This window comes from Python bivittatus, unplaced genomic scaffold, assembly GCF_059951505.1.
Source record: "Python bivittatus isolate LINGU-HERP-01145 unplaced genomic scaffold, Pbiv_v1 ctg000020_np1212, whole genome shotgun sequence".
NCBI classification, from domain to species: Eukaryota; Metazoa; Chordata; class Lepidosauria; order Squamata; family Pythonidae; genus Python; species Python bivittatus.
This window is the reverse complement of record NW_028277030.1, coordinates 48,641,642-48,656,290: the sequence shown is the minus strand read 5'-3', so window position 1 is coordinate 48,656,290 and position 14,649 is coordinate 48,641,642. Positions and strand designations below refer to the sequence as shown.

Genomic DNA, 14,649 nt, shown 5'->3' with positions numbered 1-14,649 from the left:
TATGATACAGAAAAAAGGAGATATAGAGGTCAAAACAAATAAATGCTTTGCTGTGAGGTTTCTATTCCTCTCTGGAGAGTAATTGCTAGGAAAAAAATGATAACAACTTCTATTTATTTTCTCCCAGTCCTCTCTGCAAACAGGCTTCCGCATTTGGTTTCTCTGCATTTATTCCCCTGTTCTGTTGTCCTTTTTTCTTCCAAATGCCTGATAAATGACTATATAGCGTGGGCAGATGGTATTCAGATTCTGTCCTCCGTTTTGCTTTTTTCCATGATCAGTTGTTGTCAGACAGTTTTGTCTTAGTCTTTTCCTTCCCTCCCAAAAAGTTGGGTGAGGCACTTTACAACATCACAAGGACTCCCTCCAAATTCTGTGCAAAGGAGGGCAACTCATTTTGTTTAGAGTCAGGCAGCCTCAAACAGAAAGAATCCTTCCACTCTATTTGTAACCCATTCCACATACTTAACCCAGTGGTCTCGGATGCAGAATGTAGCTCAGCCATTCCTCTCTGGTTCCCCCCACAGAAATTGAGCTACAATTTCAGGCACCCCCAGCCAGCGTGGCAACGACAAAACTGGAAAGGGCCAAATTGGAGTAGTTACACTTGCTGGCCGTAAAGTTCAAAATCAATTCTTGCCATTCTGATTAATCAGATTGTCATAGTCTGAATTCAAGCCTTTTACCCAATGTTACTGTTAATTGGTTCTCTGTGTTACAGCTCGATTTACAGAAATTATGCATTTTAATTTCTTAAAGCCTCGTTTTTCAAAAGCTGCAGAAAGCGTTAAAAAATATTTACCTTTCAACAATTTCAGTATGAAAATTGACAAAAATCAGTAAATATAAACCTAAATGATATTTAATCCATAGGGCTTGTTCCCTTTCTCTAAAACATATTTAACACAAGTATAAAGATTCAAATTGAAACAGTACATAACACTAGCCATATTGCACAAGAATGTATGTAATTACCAGTTAAATCAATGCATAAGTAAATGTATATACAATGATCTATCCCCTTCCCTTTTACAATATAAAATTCTTAAAAGAAGTCGCAGTATTTTTTTCTTTCTGCTATTTCAAAAAGTAGCGATCTTGGGTTCAGGATATCAAAAAATAAATTACCATTTTGAGTTTTAAAACTCCAGTAATAGCATTTTGCCTTCTGTCTCACAACTGTCACTGTGCTTTTCTTGTTGCAACAACTATTTTTATCATAAAAGCAATACTGGATCTTAATGCCAGGTATCCATGAAGAAAAAAATGCTATCCTTCCAATATAATCTTATGTTGTTTTGGTCACATTTAAGCTTGAATTATCTCCTCCTTGCAACTGCAAGCATTTCTGGCAACAAAGCCTATGTATCATGTTGTAACATGGGAGTAAATTCCAAGGCCATCTCCCTATTTATTTTATACAGTGTAACTCTGCCTTCCATTGATTCTTTTCAGCATGCAGCATCTTTGATTGCAAAAGTTTATAGGGAAAGTGAGGTTCTACAGATTAGCGAAGAATCCTCCTCCAATGTAAATTCTCATTCAACGAATGACTGACTTCACTTTCAGTCCCATCAGAAGCCTTCCATAAAGAACTGAAGGCCAAATTCAAAAAGAAAGGAGTGGGGGTGGGGGGAGAGGCACACAGATTCTCTCCTTTGCTTTGTATTGCCTTTCCTATTCTTCACGAAGACAGACATCACACAGTCGTAAGGTTCCCTTTCGACGTTTTTGTTTCTGCTGGCTGAATTTTTGTTGTATCTTGTCGAGGCAATCCATACAGATATATTGAAACGCAGACAAGCAGTGCACCCAGAGAGAAAGTTATGGCTAGAAGGGAAAAAGAGAGCGCACAGTTTAAAGTACGTTGATCACAGTTCCATCACTGAAGATGAAAATCTGGTTTGCAGCTTTAGGTAGTGGATTCTCCAGAAGTTTAATCTGGTATGTACTGAAACAGGTACATACTATCTGTTTCACTGCTGGAAAATAGCTTTGATATCTTGCTACAATCTACTTTCATTTTATAGGGTTTTTTCTTCTTTTTTTTTTGGTGGGGGGTATTATCATATTAGTAAATAAGTGGCAACATCATCTTAAATTTAAACATGACTCAGACCCTAGGAAGAATGAAGAATTAATTTACATTCACCATCACTCCATGACTACAAGACCAAACATCAGGTTACTTATACAGGTAGTCCTTGCTTACTGACTGCCTCATTGAGTGACCAAAGTTACAACAGTGCTGAAAAAATAACTTTATGGCCAATGCCCACATTTACCACCTTTGCAGCATCCCTCAGTCACATGATCACCATTGCAGTCAATATGTGTTGTCCTGTGCCTGACCTGTTGTTTTTCTTCCCCCCCCCCTTGAAGAGTAAAGAAATTGGAGAGGAAGGGATTATAAGAGAGTAAGCAGGCACACAGTGGGGAATACACCAGGCTGTTTGCATAGTGTGCTTGTGGCTGCTGGCACCAGTGCACTGCTTTCGATCTGTATTCCCCACTGTGTGCCTCCTTACTCTCTTGTAATCCCTTCCTCTCCAATGAATGTAAATACAAACATTAATTCCCTTCTTGTTAATTATCCCAGCGCCAGGGTGAGCATTCCAAAGGATGGGAGAACGGGAAAAAGGAAAGGACAGTCGTAGTCATGTGATTTCCCACTTAGAGACTGCTTCGCTTAGCAACAGTTGCTGGTCCCAAATTGTGGTCACTAAACAAGGACTACCTGTATGAGAAACAACTCTTGTTATTTCATAACAATCTTACACAGAATACTTTTCAGGGGAATCAATGAAATATGATAAAAGTACACTAAACACATAATGTTTGAACGTGATAGGGATCTGATCACACTGGAAAAATAATTCTAGACAAGATAATCTGATCTGGCCATTTTTTTGGTTGAAGCTGGTCATAAATGAATGGTGTTAGCAAAAGAGTAAGGCTGGAGATAATGAGCAATTTAAACCATATAACTACTGTAATGTATCACTGATTGTAACCTATCCCATTGATATTATGGATCATAAATGATTTAATGAAAATACAAAATAGCCCAAAGCAACTTACTGATTTGTAAACCGAAGAGAATGACTGATGCAACTGTAGAGAGCACAATGGCTGCTGCTGCAGAAAAACCTTTCAAAATGTTGTCTGTATATTTAACAACAACTGAAGTATAGAGGCCTCCAACACTGGAAAGAACTAGGACAGAAAAGAGATGTGCTTATGCCCAGTACATTCTGGCATAGTAAAAAGAACTATTACAGCATTTATTTGGAAGAATGGGCAAGAGAACCTCTTGTCAAATACCAGTTTTGCTGATCCAATTGCATGTCTGCGTTACATAGTCTGTACTATCATCTGAAGATTACATTTCTGATTGATGATAGGTATTTCCTTACCCCATAGCCACCCAACCTGATTTGGGACTCAGCTATGAATTGGCATTGGGGGGGGGGGGCACGCAAAGGCTGTCTTTTTATTGCTTAGCCTCCATGAACCATAGAGGGTGGTATGGGATAGCTAGGGGAAGCATGAAAAATGGACCTTATGTCAGCCTTGTGAGGTAGTCCAGACAAGAAGTAGTAGTTCTAACTTTATTGTAAAGTTACACTAACAGAATCTTGCAAGTCTGAAAGTAGCTCTCTCCCCCCTTGCCTTTACAGTCCAAGAGACTACGGAGGGTCCCTTCTGAGACATTTGCCATGCCCGCATTCCTTCTGCAGACTCAGCTGCCACTTGTCTGACTGCTGTCTAGTCTGCGGCTCTTCCTCCTGTCTCCCAAGGTCATTTCCACATGATTAAATTTTTTTTTAAAAAAAATTACACCTTATCTAAGCATGAATTTTGGTGAGTTCTAGGAGAGTTAATAGGAAACTGGTCTTTAAACTTTGCAAAGGTGTAATACAGTTGTTTTATATTTTATTTTCATCTTCCCAAAAACAGACTTTGAACATTGGCATTCTGCCATGTTGTAATCTTGAAAGGCATGTACCTGTTAGCCACAGGTTACCCTCCTTAGCATATTTGCTTGCAACATCTCCCAAAGACGAAGTACCAACTAGTCCTCTACCTCCTACATCCCATCTAGTTTCCCCTAAATTTATTTTTGCATCTTCCCACTCTCACCACTTGGGATTTTGGCTGAGGCTGATGGAAGTTAAAATCCAAAAGGTGTGAAAGGTGCCTGATTACCGACCCCTACTTTATAATTTACAAGCTGTGTGAGTTCAGATATCAGCTGCATGTATACCTCAGCAGATGACCTCTATAGCTTGCAGACTCTAAAGGAATTAACATTCATTAGATTTTTTACTATCTACAGATAATTGGATCAAATAGGTTTGGGGCAGGTTTCATTATCATTTTTGCAAAGGGCTGGAATAAAAGAGACCTGCTTCTACAGACCATCCCCGCATATTTCTCAGTCCTGCCCAGCAGTACTGAGCAGAAAGGAACTGCAGTGCATATATGATTTAAATTTGCTTCTAAGTAATTTAGGTTGAACCCATTCTTTGGGATAATGTTAATTATTGCCTTTTCAGCGTGTTCTCATATTTGAAACTGAGTACTTCTGGCATTACTACAAAAACATCACAAACTGGGCAATTACAAGCTAAGGCAAAACCCAATACTTACAGATGACAAACCAGACATACGGTGTATAGCCATAAAAAAACCCCTTCTCCATTACTTGAGTTCCTTCGGCTGTGTAGACCCCAAGCAATGTCACTGCAATTCCGGACAGATACATCTGAATGTTTCTAACCCATAAAGATGTATCAGAGCTTTTTAGTACTTTCTCAAAATATACTCCTGAAAGGAAAGTAGCAAAAGATCAACAAGCTACCCTAGAGAAGAAGCTAGTCAATCAATATAGTTTAAAGAATAGCTCATTAGACCTTTTATGTTTGAATGCCAAAGGCAGGCTTCCACAGCTTTTTCTGAAAGCAACATGTAGCCTATCTGATAGCTCAAGTCGAGGAACCTAGCTGAATCATAACTTCCCCAATGATGTGGTATAGAAATAAACCAAATATTTCTAGATCATTTGCATTTTAATACATACCACTTTAATAATCCCCACTTCCAAACCAGTAAATTGCAACATAATTATTCCTTGGCTTTTGCATTTCTCCAAATTTTGCATACAAATTAAAAATGCACAACTGGAAAAAAAATCAGTACAGGTAGTCCTCGTTTAACGACAGTAACTGGAACCTGAATTTCTATCACTAAGCAATACATTATGTGATTGCATTGCTTAGCAACAGTAATCTGGCAGTCCCGGTTGCCATTATTAAGCAAGGATCGCAGGTCATTAAGTGAGGACTTCATGTGACTGGGACTTGCAACTTCCTACTGGCTTCCAACAAGCAAAGTCAATGGGGAAACCAGCAGGAAGCCACAAGCCCCAGTCACGACAACCCTTTCCTTAGGTGGCTTGCAAACAGGCAGGCAGGCGAGTGCTACTGAGTGCGGGTGGGTAGGGGGGCGGCACAAGCGCAGTGGGGCATGCAGATGGTCACTGCCGCATGGCATGAGTTAAGTCAGGCAGGGGGCTGGGCGCTGTCGCATGGCACAAATACAAGGTATGTGGGTGGTTGCTGCCGTGGGGCATGAATACAACGGTGTATGGGTGGGTGTTGCTGCACGGTGCAAATGCAAGCAGGTGGGGGGACACTACAACTGTTGTATGTGCAAGCCAGTTGCCAAGCACCCAAATCACAATCACATGACCATTGGGACACTGCAACAGCCGCAACTTCAAGGACTGGTCATAAGTCACCCTCGTTCAGTGCTCTTGTAACTTTGAACAGTCACTGAACGAGTAGTCACTAAGCAAGGAGTACCTGTACAAAAATGCATGCATTAAGGAAAGTGCTTGCAACAACTGCACACAAAAATCATTTCCACATTTGAATTGGTATACCAATGGTGGACTTCAAAAAGACCCCACAAGCTGATGCAGAAACACAGTAGGATGAACTTGAAAAAATGTTAAAAGTTACAAAAAGCAAAATGGATCCATCTGTGCTGACTTCTAACCTTCACCCATCCATGCTGATGTTTTATAAAATTTTTGCAGTTATAACATTAGGAGAAGAGATGTAACTACCGAGATATATTTAACAGGCAGGGTTTTTTCTCCAAATAAGCAAAAATAAGATAACATTAGTTTTGCAGAAAAGAATTACAATATACTGTTGATCAGAACGGCATCACTCTTATTTCAGACAACAATTCCAAGTACAGATTCTTTTAAAAGTTTTTATTGTAAGCGATCAGTTTTGGTGAGGCCACTATACTCTCATAGAACCAGTATCCTCAGTGCCTCTCAGAATCAGGACCTCCTTCCATCTTCGCACAGTGAGTATAGTCACCTAAAACTGTTCTCAAGCGAGAACCTCAGCTAACCTCAGGTGTCTATTAAACTGAAGGGATTTTATTTACATGGGATCATTTGCTAGTATAATTGACTGGATTGCTCCAAACCATTTTCTGGGAAGGCTGACACTGGTGCAGAGAACAGCCATAACATACAGAAGTTTCTTCACACAAAGCCGAGGCCCAGTCCCGCTCCTGTTAGCTAAGCAACATGAAAACAAACTCTGCTGTAGCAGTTCTTAAATGACGGCACTAGTGTAAGAGAGGAAACAGAGTTATCAGATAAGCTAATGTCATGGAGAATGTCCTGTGTTTTCGGTATTACCTGCAAATCCTGAACATAGAACAGCAATTGCTATCGCGCCAAACCCTAGCAGTGGATTCTGCTCCACCTAAAGATGTAATAAAGAAAAAAATCTATATTTATCACTCCGTTGGCAACAACTACTTCCCAAAAATATCTTAGGATACCAATTTACTACGACAGAATCAGTTTGGGCCACCCTGTATACTTTGCCTACAAGTTGAACTGCAACATTTGATTTGCTGCAAATATATTATCTCCAGAAAATAAGGTCAGATGTCCAAGCCTTCTGGACTTAAAGAGGGAAAGGCCTCAATCACTGCACATATGTACCTTAATTCTAATTTTGTTAAGGTTTGCTGTTCATTTAGATCCTTTGGCTATTGTCATCTGCATGATCATTAAATAAATCGGTAGCATATCCTTGCTCAGCTGTAATAACCATATACCTATAATCTATCTTTCAAAAAACACAGCTGGTGTTTTTGATGGATTAACTGATATTCTGTTAAAGAAGTAATATAGAACAAAACTATGTCACTAGTTCTGGATGAAAATATTTGCTATTTTGGATACAGTGGAAGTGTAGATCTTTTTTTGTAGATCTCACTCAAGTCCCATTAAATTCAATGAGTCCAATTGCCGAGTATGTGGAATTGGTACTCACTGAATTTAATATGCACCCAGCATTTGGATTTTTTTTCCCACCAGATCTCACTTTGCATTTATGTAACACAGAAAGTAGCTTATTACGATACCAAGACAGGAGTGGGCAATCTTTGGGTGCATTTGGATTAGCTTATTTCATCAGACTCTTAAACTAAATTCAGAAGCTTTTGCCATTAGTTCAGGCTTGTCTCTTCCTTGCAAAAGAGAGTCAGAAAGAAGGAAACAATGGAGGTAAAAAGAGGGAGGACAGAAAGAAAAAAAATTGCCGCAGAGAGGAACCTCCTATTGGTTCTGAAACCACCCCTTCCTCATTTCAGCCCCCAAATAAATTACACCAGGGGATAGCTGGCCTCCACTGAAAAAAAGTGGCTTGCTCTTGTCCTAGGAGTCCACCATAAATTTATCCATGTTTAAATATTAGAATATAGCGAAAACTATAATTCAGTGCAAATGTGCTTCTGTTACACATTCAGCTATGGAGCACAGGTTTCCAGATCATGGTTCCCTACAAATCTGCTGTTTTTTTACACAAGCTACCATTTGTTTTGATAAAAAAAATGCAAATAAAGGCTTTCCGGGAGAATGCTTACCTGAACTTTCGTAGCCTGAGCTGGCTTCCACTGCACGAGCGTGACTCCACCACACAGCATAAACACTGAGAACCACTGTAGCCGACTAAGGGAGCGGTTCAGCATCAGGACAGTGCACAAGGCCGTGCAGGGGATTTTCAGCTGATACGTCACCTAAACCATTGGGTTTAAGACATGTTTTATTTCAGAGGTGCGCAATCCCATCTGCGTGGCACCGACAGGCCTTCCAAAAGTAATTTTTAATGTAGAAGTAGAGAAAAGTGAGAAGTGATTATTATATAAAAGTGATATGGGGACTAATATTGATAACATTTTGTTAAATGGAACTTAATTACATGTCAGTAACCAATTACAGTATGTCAACTTTTTATTGTCCCAGTGCCACCTCTACGCAGTGTGGCTCACAGCATCCCACTTAAATGACAAGTGTAGTTGTCACCAATCAAGGCTGCACACCCGGGTCTTCTTTAATTTTACACAAGGTATTAAACAGCAGGCAGCAATGATAACTATTTTCTTATATTTCCCTTATTCCAACATTTTGTACTTTCCCTATCATTCTTCAGTAATGAAACTTTTGAGATAACCCATTTAGTTACCAACCTCTCTTCCTGCCGCCTCAAAAATTCACACAACAATTATGGAGGACCTAAAGCACTTCACTTATGGAAGATTTCTAGGGGCTTTCTTGACTTTTGCTTCAGAGGCATACAGCTAAAAGGGTGGACTGTTTCCACTGGAAAAAGCATGGTAGTTGAGTTACAATGCCACGCTCTCCTGGTGGTGCTGCTTTTCCTCTTCCATGTGTGCCAGACATCCCTAGATACTGCAACCCATTGACTGAAGAACACACACACGTATGAACACCTGCTTCTAGCTGACACAGCTAAGGACATCACTCGGTTACCTGGTAAACTGCTGCATCCAAATTGCTGAGAGCCAGGAAGGCCATGTTATTCTGAACGGCATACACAACCGAAGGAACACTTAATTTCAATAATTCTTTAGGGCTTCCCAAGACATTTTCTTTCAAAGACATTAACAGTTTGCCTAGGCTTCCAGTCTCCCTGAGGAAAACGAAACAAAGTGTTTTAGGAGAAATAGGATTGCCACTTCTTAATAATAGGGAGGTACAGGTATTATGCAGAAGTTCAAAGTCAGTCTATTTCAGACTTTGACCAGAAAGAGGCCAACGGAGAGGTCTGTGCTTAGAACTCCCCAACAACTGCCAAAGTTGTTTCCCAGCAACATCAACAAAAACAATCCCATTCTGAGACAAGCTTGATATAATTGCACTTTTAACTGCTAACATGCATTTATTAATCTGGGTGATTCCTGACAGAGTACAAAAGCCTAACTCAGGGTTGGACACCTCTTGCCTGCAGTCTTAATCCATCCTGTCAGACCACTCGGATTGGTCCACAGCGCTTCTGGACAGTTCTGCCCTGCCCCTAAGCATCTTTCCCATCACCATCCCTTACAGTAAGAGTCATATTTGCTGGTGCTCCACGGTGTATGGAGTTTGGTTCTCTGTGCAGGAGAAAGGGGGGGGGCAGGGGAGATATCACCCTCTCACTTTTTCATGCACAGGAAAAAAGATAATGCCCATAAGCGAGGTCTTCTCTCCCTGAAGCTTAAACTAGGTGAGCCCTTGGCCTGATCAAGCAAGGTTCTTCTTACATTGTTATGAAAGTGACTGAACCTTGAATGTCTTGGTATTTAGAAAGCAATTTATTTATTTATTGAAACTCTGTATTCCAGAATAACTCAAACTTTTCAGAGATGATTAAGACTTGGTGTCAGAAAATATCTGATCATCACACCAGATCATCACAAAAGTTACAGCAAATAAGAAACTACAGCGGTGCCTGAAGCCCTTTGGGGTGCTGTCAAGTCAAGCTGTACTGCAACACACTACCAAGAAAGGAGCTCAAATATCAAAACAACATGGGATAGCTTAAACCTGGATTTCGCCCATCGTGTGGACTGGTGGGTCCAATTTTAGGAGAAGTAGGGACATGTGGCCAGGTGTGCAGTCTATTCTCTCACCACAGCCTTTCAGCCCCACCTGGGTGTCATTTTTTCTTCCCACCCAAAAGGGTTCCTTTTGGTGCCTAAACCCAGCTGGAAGAAAAGTAGTTTCAGGGAGTAGGCTGTGGGGAGGGAACCATGTTTATATATATATATATATATATATATATATATATATATATATAAAATGTGTGTGTATATATACACATACATACATACATACATACACACACACACATTATAGTTGATGTCACCAAGAATTAATAAAGCTCATTATAAATACTTTACCCTAGCATTCTCCAACCCATTGCCCTCTAAATGCATTTGGACTGTATCATCTCGGCCATGACAAAGGAGGGTGATATGAATTGCTGACCTATATCCCTAGAGCAGTGTTTCTCAACCTTGTCAACAAGGCTGGCTGGGGAATTCTGGGAGTTGAAGTCCACACATCTTAAAGTTGACAAGGTTGAGAAACACTGCCCTAGAGAGGACAATGCTGGAGAAAGCTGCTCCTTAGGAAACTCAGCATACACAGAGAAAGAAAAGCAGGAGTGTGTTATTTGAGGCTGTACCAAAGCATCATACAGTAGTGTATCATAGCAAGAGAACAATTATTAATGCTGCAAGGGCCTAACTGTATTGTCCTGACCAGCAGTCTATATGTATCACAATGGCAGTGTAGTACAGTGTGCTGTAAATTCAAGGCAGAAGACCTGAAGTACCACTAAATAAAGACAGAAAGTTATAAATTGTTGAACAGCTACCAGCACAGCGAGGAACCGTTTGGGTTTGTTTCTACATGAGTTCTAAGCTTGCCTTGTTCAAAAGCTCTAAGGAAATTGTAATTGAGGGAGAACAGCATGAACAAACTGCTAATCTTTAAATGCCCTCTTGTAGGAATGCAAGATCTTTTTGAACATTTGTGAAGAATCATGTCTGCACCAAATCACTTTGACCCAGGTTTCAGAACTTAATTCACACTAATATTCTGACCGTTAGCCAGAACAATGAAAAAGTATTTGGGTGGTGACATCTGTTTATTGAGCTACTGGAAGAAAAGATCTAGAACAAAAACTCAGTTTGGAATGTTTTTGTTTGCTTTAAAAATAATCTTCTGTTTAAAGAAGCAAAGCTAACACATTTCATACGTGTGAATCATAAAAAGAACTATGGAAGGACTTTCTTTTTTAAAGGAAGAAAATAAATCAGAAAAGAGATAAGCAAATTCACCATTTCACTATTCTTATCAGCATTCATACTTACTTTGCTAAAATGCCCAGACTTAGGAATAATTTGATAACTTCTGTAATGCAAACAGCTGTGGATGTAAAGTACAGAACTGCTTCAGTTGTTCTTGTATATCGCAATGCTACTGTATATGTTGCAGCCACTAAGGTCATCACTGTCAAGCAGTACAACTTAAAAAGTAGGCTGACATTTTCTGGAAAAACAAAAGCATCTCTCTGTGAAATACAAGAGTAAAAACCCTGCCTTCAACAGCACAGTCACAAATAAGTTCACATGAGCCATCTTGATATTAAACAACACACACATACACACACACACACAGAATTCTAGGTACCCTAGCAAAGATGACAGGTGGCCATCTGCAGAGGAGTATCTGGTAGCTGTTAGAGCTCAAACTTGGCAATCTTGGCTGGCTCAAGAATTCTGGGAGTTGAAGTCTACACACCTTAAGGTTGCCAAGTTTGAGAAACTCTGCATTAGAGGGCGGTTCATTAACCTTCACTGGCATCATAGACAAGAAATACTGAGGTTGGTCAGGTCTGCTTAACAATGTTCACTGAAATAAATTTTACCTGTCTAGGTCAACCAGGATTCTTCCAGGATCATTACTATGGCATCTCCCACCTAAAAGCCTATTTGGGAGGAAGGCACTTTTGCATGTCACTGTTACTTCTCTACTATGCCAACCCACTTAGAACCGGGCGGGGGGAGGGGGGGAGGCTCAAAATGAGCTTTTGTCCTGGGGCAAAAATCCCCAGATCTTCATGTCTTTTTTTTTTTTTTTTTTTTTTTTTGGTGCCTTCTAGTCATTGTTGACTCTGAGTGACTGCCTGGACTAGGTCCTGCAGTTTTCTTGGCAAGTTTTTCGGAAGGGGTTTGCCCTTGCCTCCTTCCTAGGGCTAAGAGAGAGTGACTGGCCCAAGGTCATGCAGTTGCTGTGTGTAACTGGCTCTCCTCATGTCTCTAGTGTCTTATTAACATCAGGGTATTTTCTGTATAGCACCTCATAAAGCTATATGTGGGTCTACCTGATTTTTCAGACCAACATAATTTGCTTGAATTGTATTTCTGTGCCCTGATTTTGTTTTAATGAGTGTGTAAGAAATTAAGAATTAAAAAACCTGGCAGGATCATCCAGTTCCCAGTACTAACAGGTAATGGTGCAGAAATGGTACCATTTCTCATCACCAAGGAAGACTAGTGATGTTTGTCTTAGACTGTTTGCTTTACTTACACAAAGTTAGTTTTTCTGTATTTACACAACACTGTATATATGGGTCATTATACCATTACTCTAATATAGCTTTGCATTCCCAAACGTATTAACTTTTAATCTTTCAAGGAAGCTTCACCTTGTGTAAATATTCCTCCAAGGTATTATAGATTGCACTGTTGCAATCATATAATTTATACTCATCTTTTAAAGGTAAGGTCTCTTCATTCAACATCTGGCACGTGAGAGTGAGAGTAAATTCTGCAGCAGGCACAAGTATAATTCAGTGCTGCCAGATGATGAACAGTACTATTAAACATTGTTCTTCCATCGAATAATAACAAGGGAACTTATTTTTCATACTACTGGGGGTGGATTGTATATTCTGTTTCCAGGATAGAATGCAAAAGTGTTAGACATGGTGTCTACATGCCAAGGTGGTTAAATAAAGCTAACAGAAAGAACTGTTTAAGGATTTAAAACATAAATTTCAGAGATACAATAGTATAACCATATAATGCTGTAATACTTTGACTTTAAAATAGCATTTATAGTGCAATACCTCATGAAGCCAATTCAGTTTTTTTAAAAAACCATTTGGCCACGCTGTTAACAACCTTGCCAAAATACTAGTGAACTAAAACTTTTCTTTGCACTTATTAAATATATTTACATATGAACATGCCACAAACTGGGTGAATCTGTAACATGTGAACAAGTTCTAGAGAGAACTGTTAGCAATACAAAGAGAACAGCTACATCTGGCACACATCTGCGAAAGCAAGAGACATCCTAGTTCTCTGAAAATGATGAACTGAGTTCAATAATCAATTTGAGCACTTCATTCTCACGTATACATGTCCAGATCATTGTGAAAATGTCTTCATTTTCTATGATTTCTAGTATCAAATCTAGTTCAGCATTTAATTTCATCCCATGGTTAGCACATGCACTTCCAAACTAAGCTGTTACGTTATTCCATTATTTCAGCCTGATCAGTTCATACGCAAAGAATAAAACACTTGTATAAGTATAACCAAGGCTGACAACAGGACCAGAACTACCATTGCAAAATGCCACAGATACATAAGTGCACATCTTCTTGACTGAAAACAGGAATGGGAGAAGTAACGTGGACATCACTTGCACGAATTAAGCAATTATTTCCATAGAGTCAATACAGGCCATCCTCTCAGCAGCTCTGAAGACGTTTAGCAATACGGAGGGGATGTGGAGAGGCTTCCCTGCCCGAAGGCACATACGGACAGACACTCCAACCAAACCACTCCGGCCACTTTTCCCAACATGGGGCCGGATGCGTTGGACTTCCAAACCTATCATTCTCCAGCCAGCATAATTAAGAAGTCCAACACATCTGAAAAGCTTTGGTTGGGAAAACCTCTTCTAGTGCATTGGAACAGCTATTCACAGAGAGCAGACTGTGAGTCAACAAACGGGTGTTCGCCTGCGCCTTATTTGAACCAGCCACCTTCTTCTCCACGGCATAATCAGGCTGGGTTCCATCCCGGGGGGAGAAACCACTTTAGAACTCCGCCTTTTCCATATAGAATCCCCCCCCCCCGCGCGCGCTCCGGGCACGTGGGGCTGCCCAGCCATTAACCGCAATAAAACGGATTGCTCTCTTTCCGCACAAGCGGTAAAGCGGAGGTGACCGGAGCAGGTAGTTTCGCGATTAGCAGTACAGTGGGCGCAGGAGTTACTATTCAAGGTGCACTTCGCTTACCTTTCGGAGGCGCCATAGTAGCCAACAGAAGGAATCAATTGGCGAGCAAAAAAGCCCGCCCAGCTAATCAGTCCAATTTACCATAGAGTGCTGTAGAGGCTGGGTAGACTGCCTATTTCGGGCCGCATCGCTTCGATCCTGCTGCCGGAAAGAGAATTAGACCGGAGCTTTCCGTAGAGCTCCCCGAGGGAGCGTATTGTCAGTTCCAGGAAGTGGGTTGCATTGATATTGGCCGACCTATTCCTTAAAGGGACAGAAAGTCAGCAAATTCTTATTTTTAATACAAGGTAGGACTTTAGCTAGTCAAACGTGTCAACTGTAAGGCATGTGGACTTCAACTTTCAGAATTCTGGCTGGGGAATTCTGGGGGTTGAAGTCCACATGTCTTAAAGTTGACAAGTTTGAGAAACACTGAGCTAGAGCAAGCAGGAGGTCTGTTCTCGTG

At 40.4% G+C, this 14,649-nt stretch overlaps 1 protein-coding gene across 1 annotated transcript; it reads right to left on the bottom strand.

Moving 5' to 3' along the window:
* Window positions 1–5: 5 nt before the first annotated feature.
* SLC35A1 (solute carrier family 35 member A1) lies at window positions 6–14,404 on the bottom strand. Its single transcript, XM_007440020.3, has 8 exons — window positions 14,205–14,404; window positions 11,263–11,440; window positions 8,873–9,032; window positions 7,966–8,118; window positions 6,728–6,794; window positions 4,654–4,830; window positions 3,082–3,216; window positions 6–1,830 (listed from the first exon to the last, which is right to left on the bottom strand). Exons 1-8 carry the CDS (start codon window positions 14,218–14,220, stop codon window positions 1,700–1,702), a joined length of 1,017 nt encoding a protein of 338 aa, XP_007440082.1. The 5' UTR covers window positions 14,221–14,404; the 3' UTR covers window positions 6–1,699.
* Between the last annotated feature and the right edge of the window lie 245 nt (window positions 14,405–14,649).

Bases quoted from the DNA above. Each gene is read 5' to 3' on its own strand.
- SLC35A1 (XM_007440020.3), bottom strand. The intron at 3,217-4,653 runs GTAAGTATTGGG...TTTCTGTCCTAG, and splicing joins GTATGTCTGGTTTGTCATCT to TTCTTTCCAGTGTTGGAGGC. The intron at 1,831-3,081 runs GTAAGTTGCTTT...TTTCCCTTCTAG, and splicing joins TCTCTTCGGTTTACAAATCA to CCATAACTTTCTCTCTGGGT.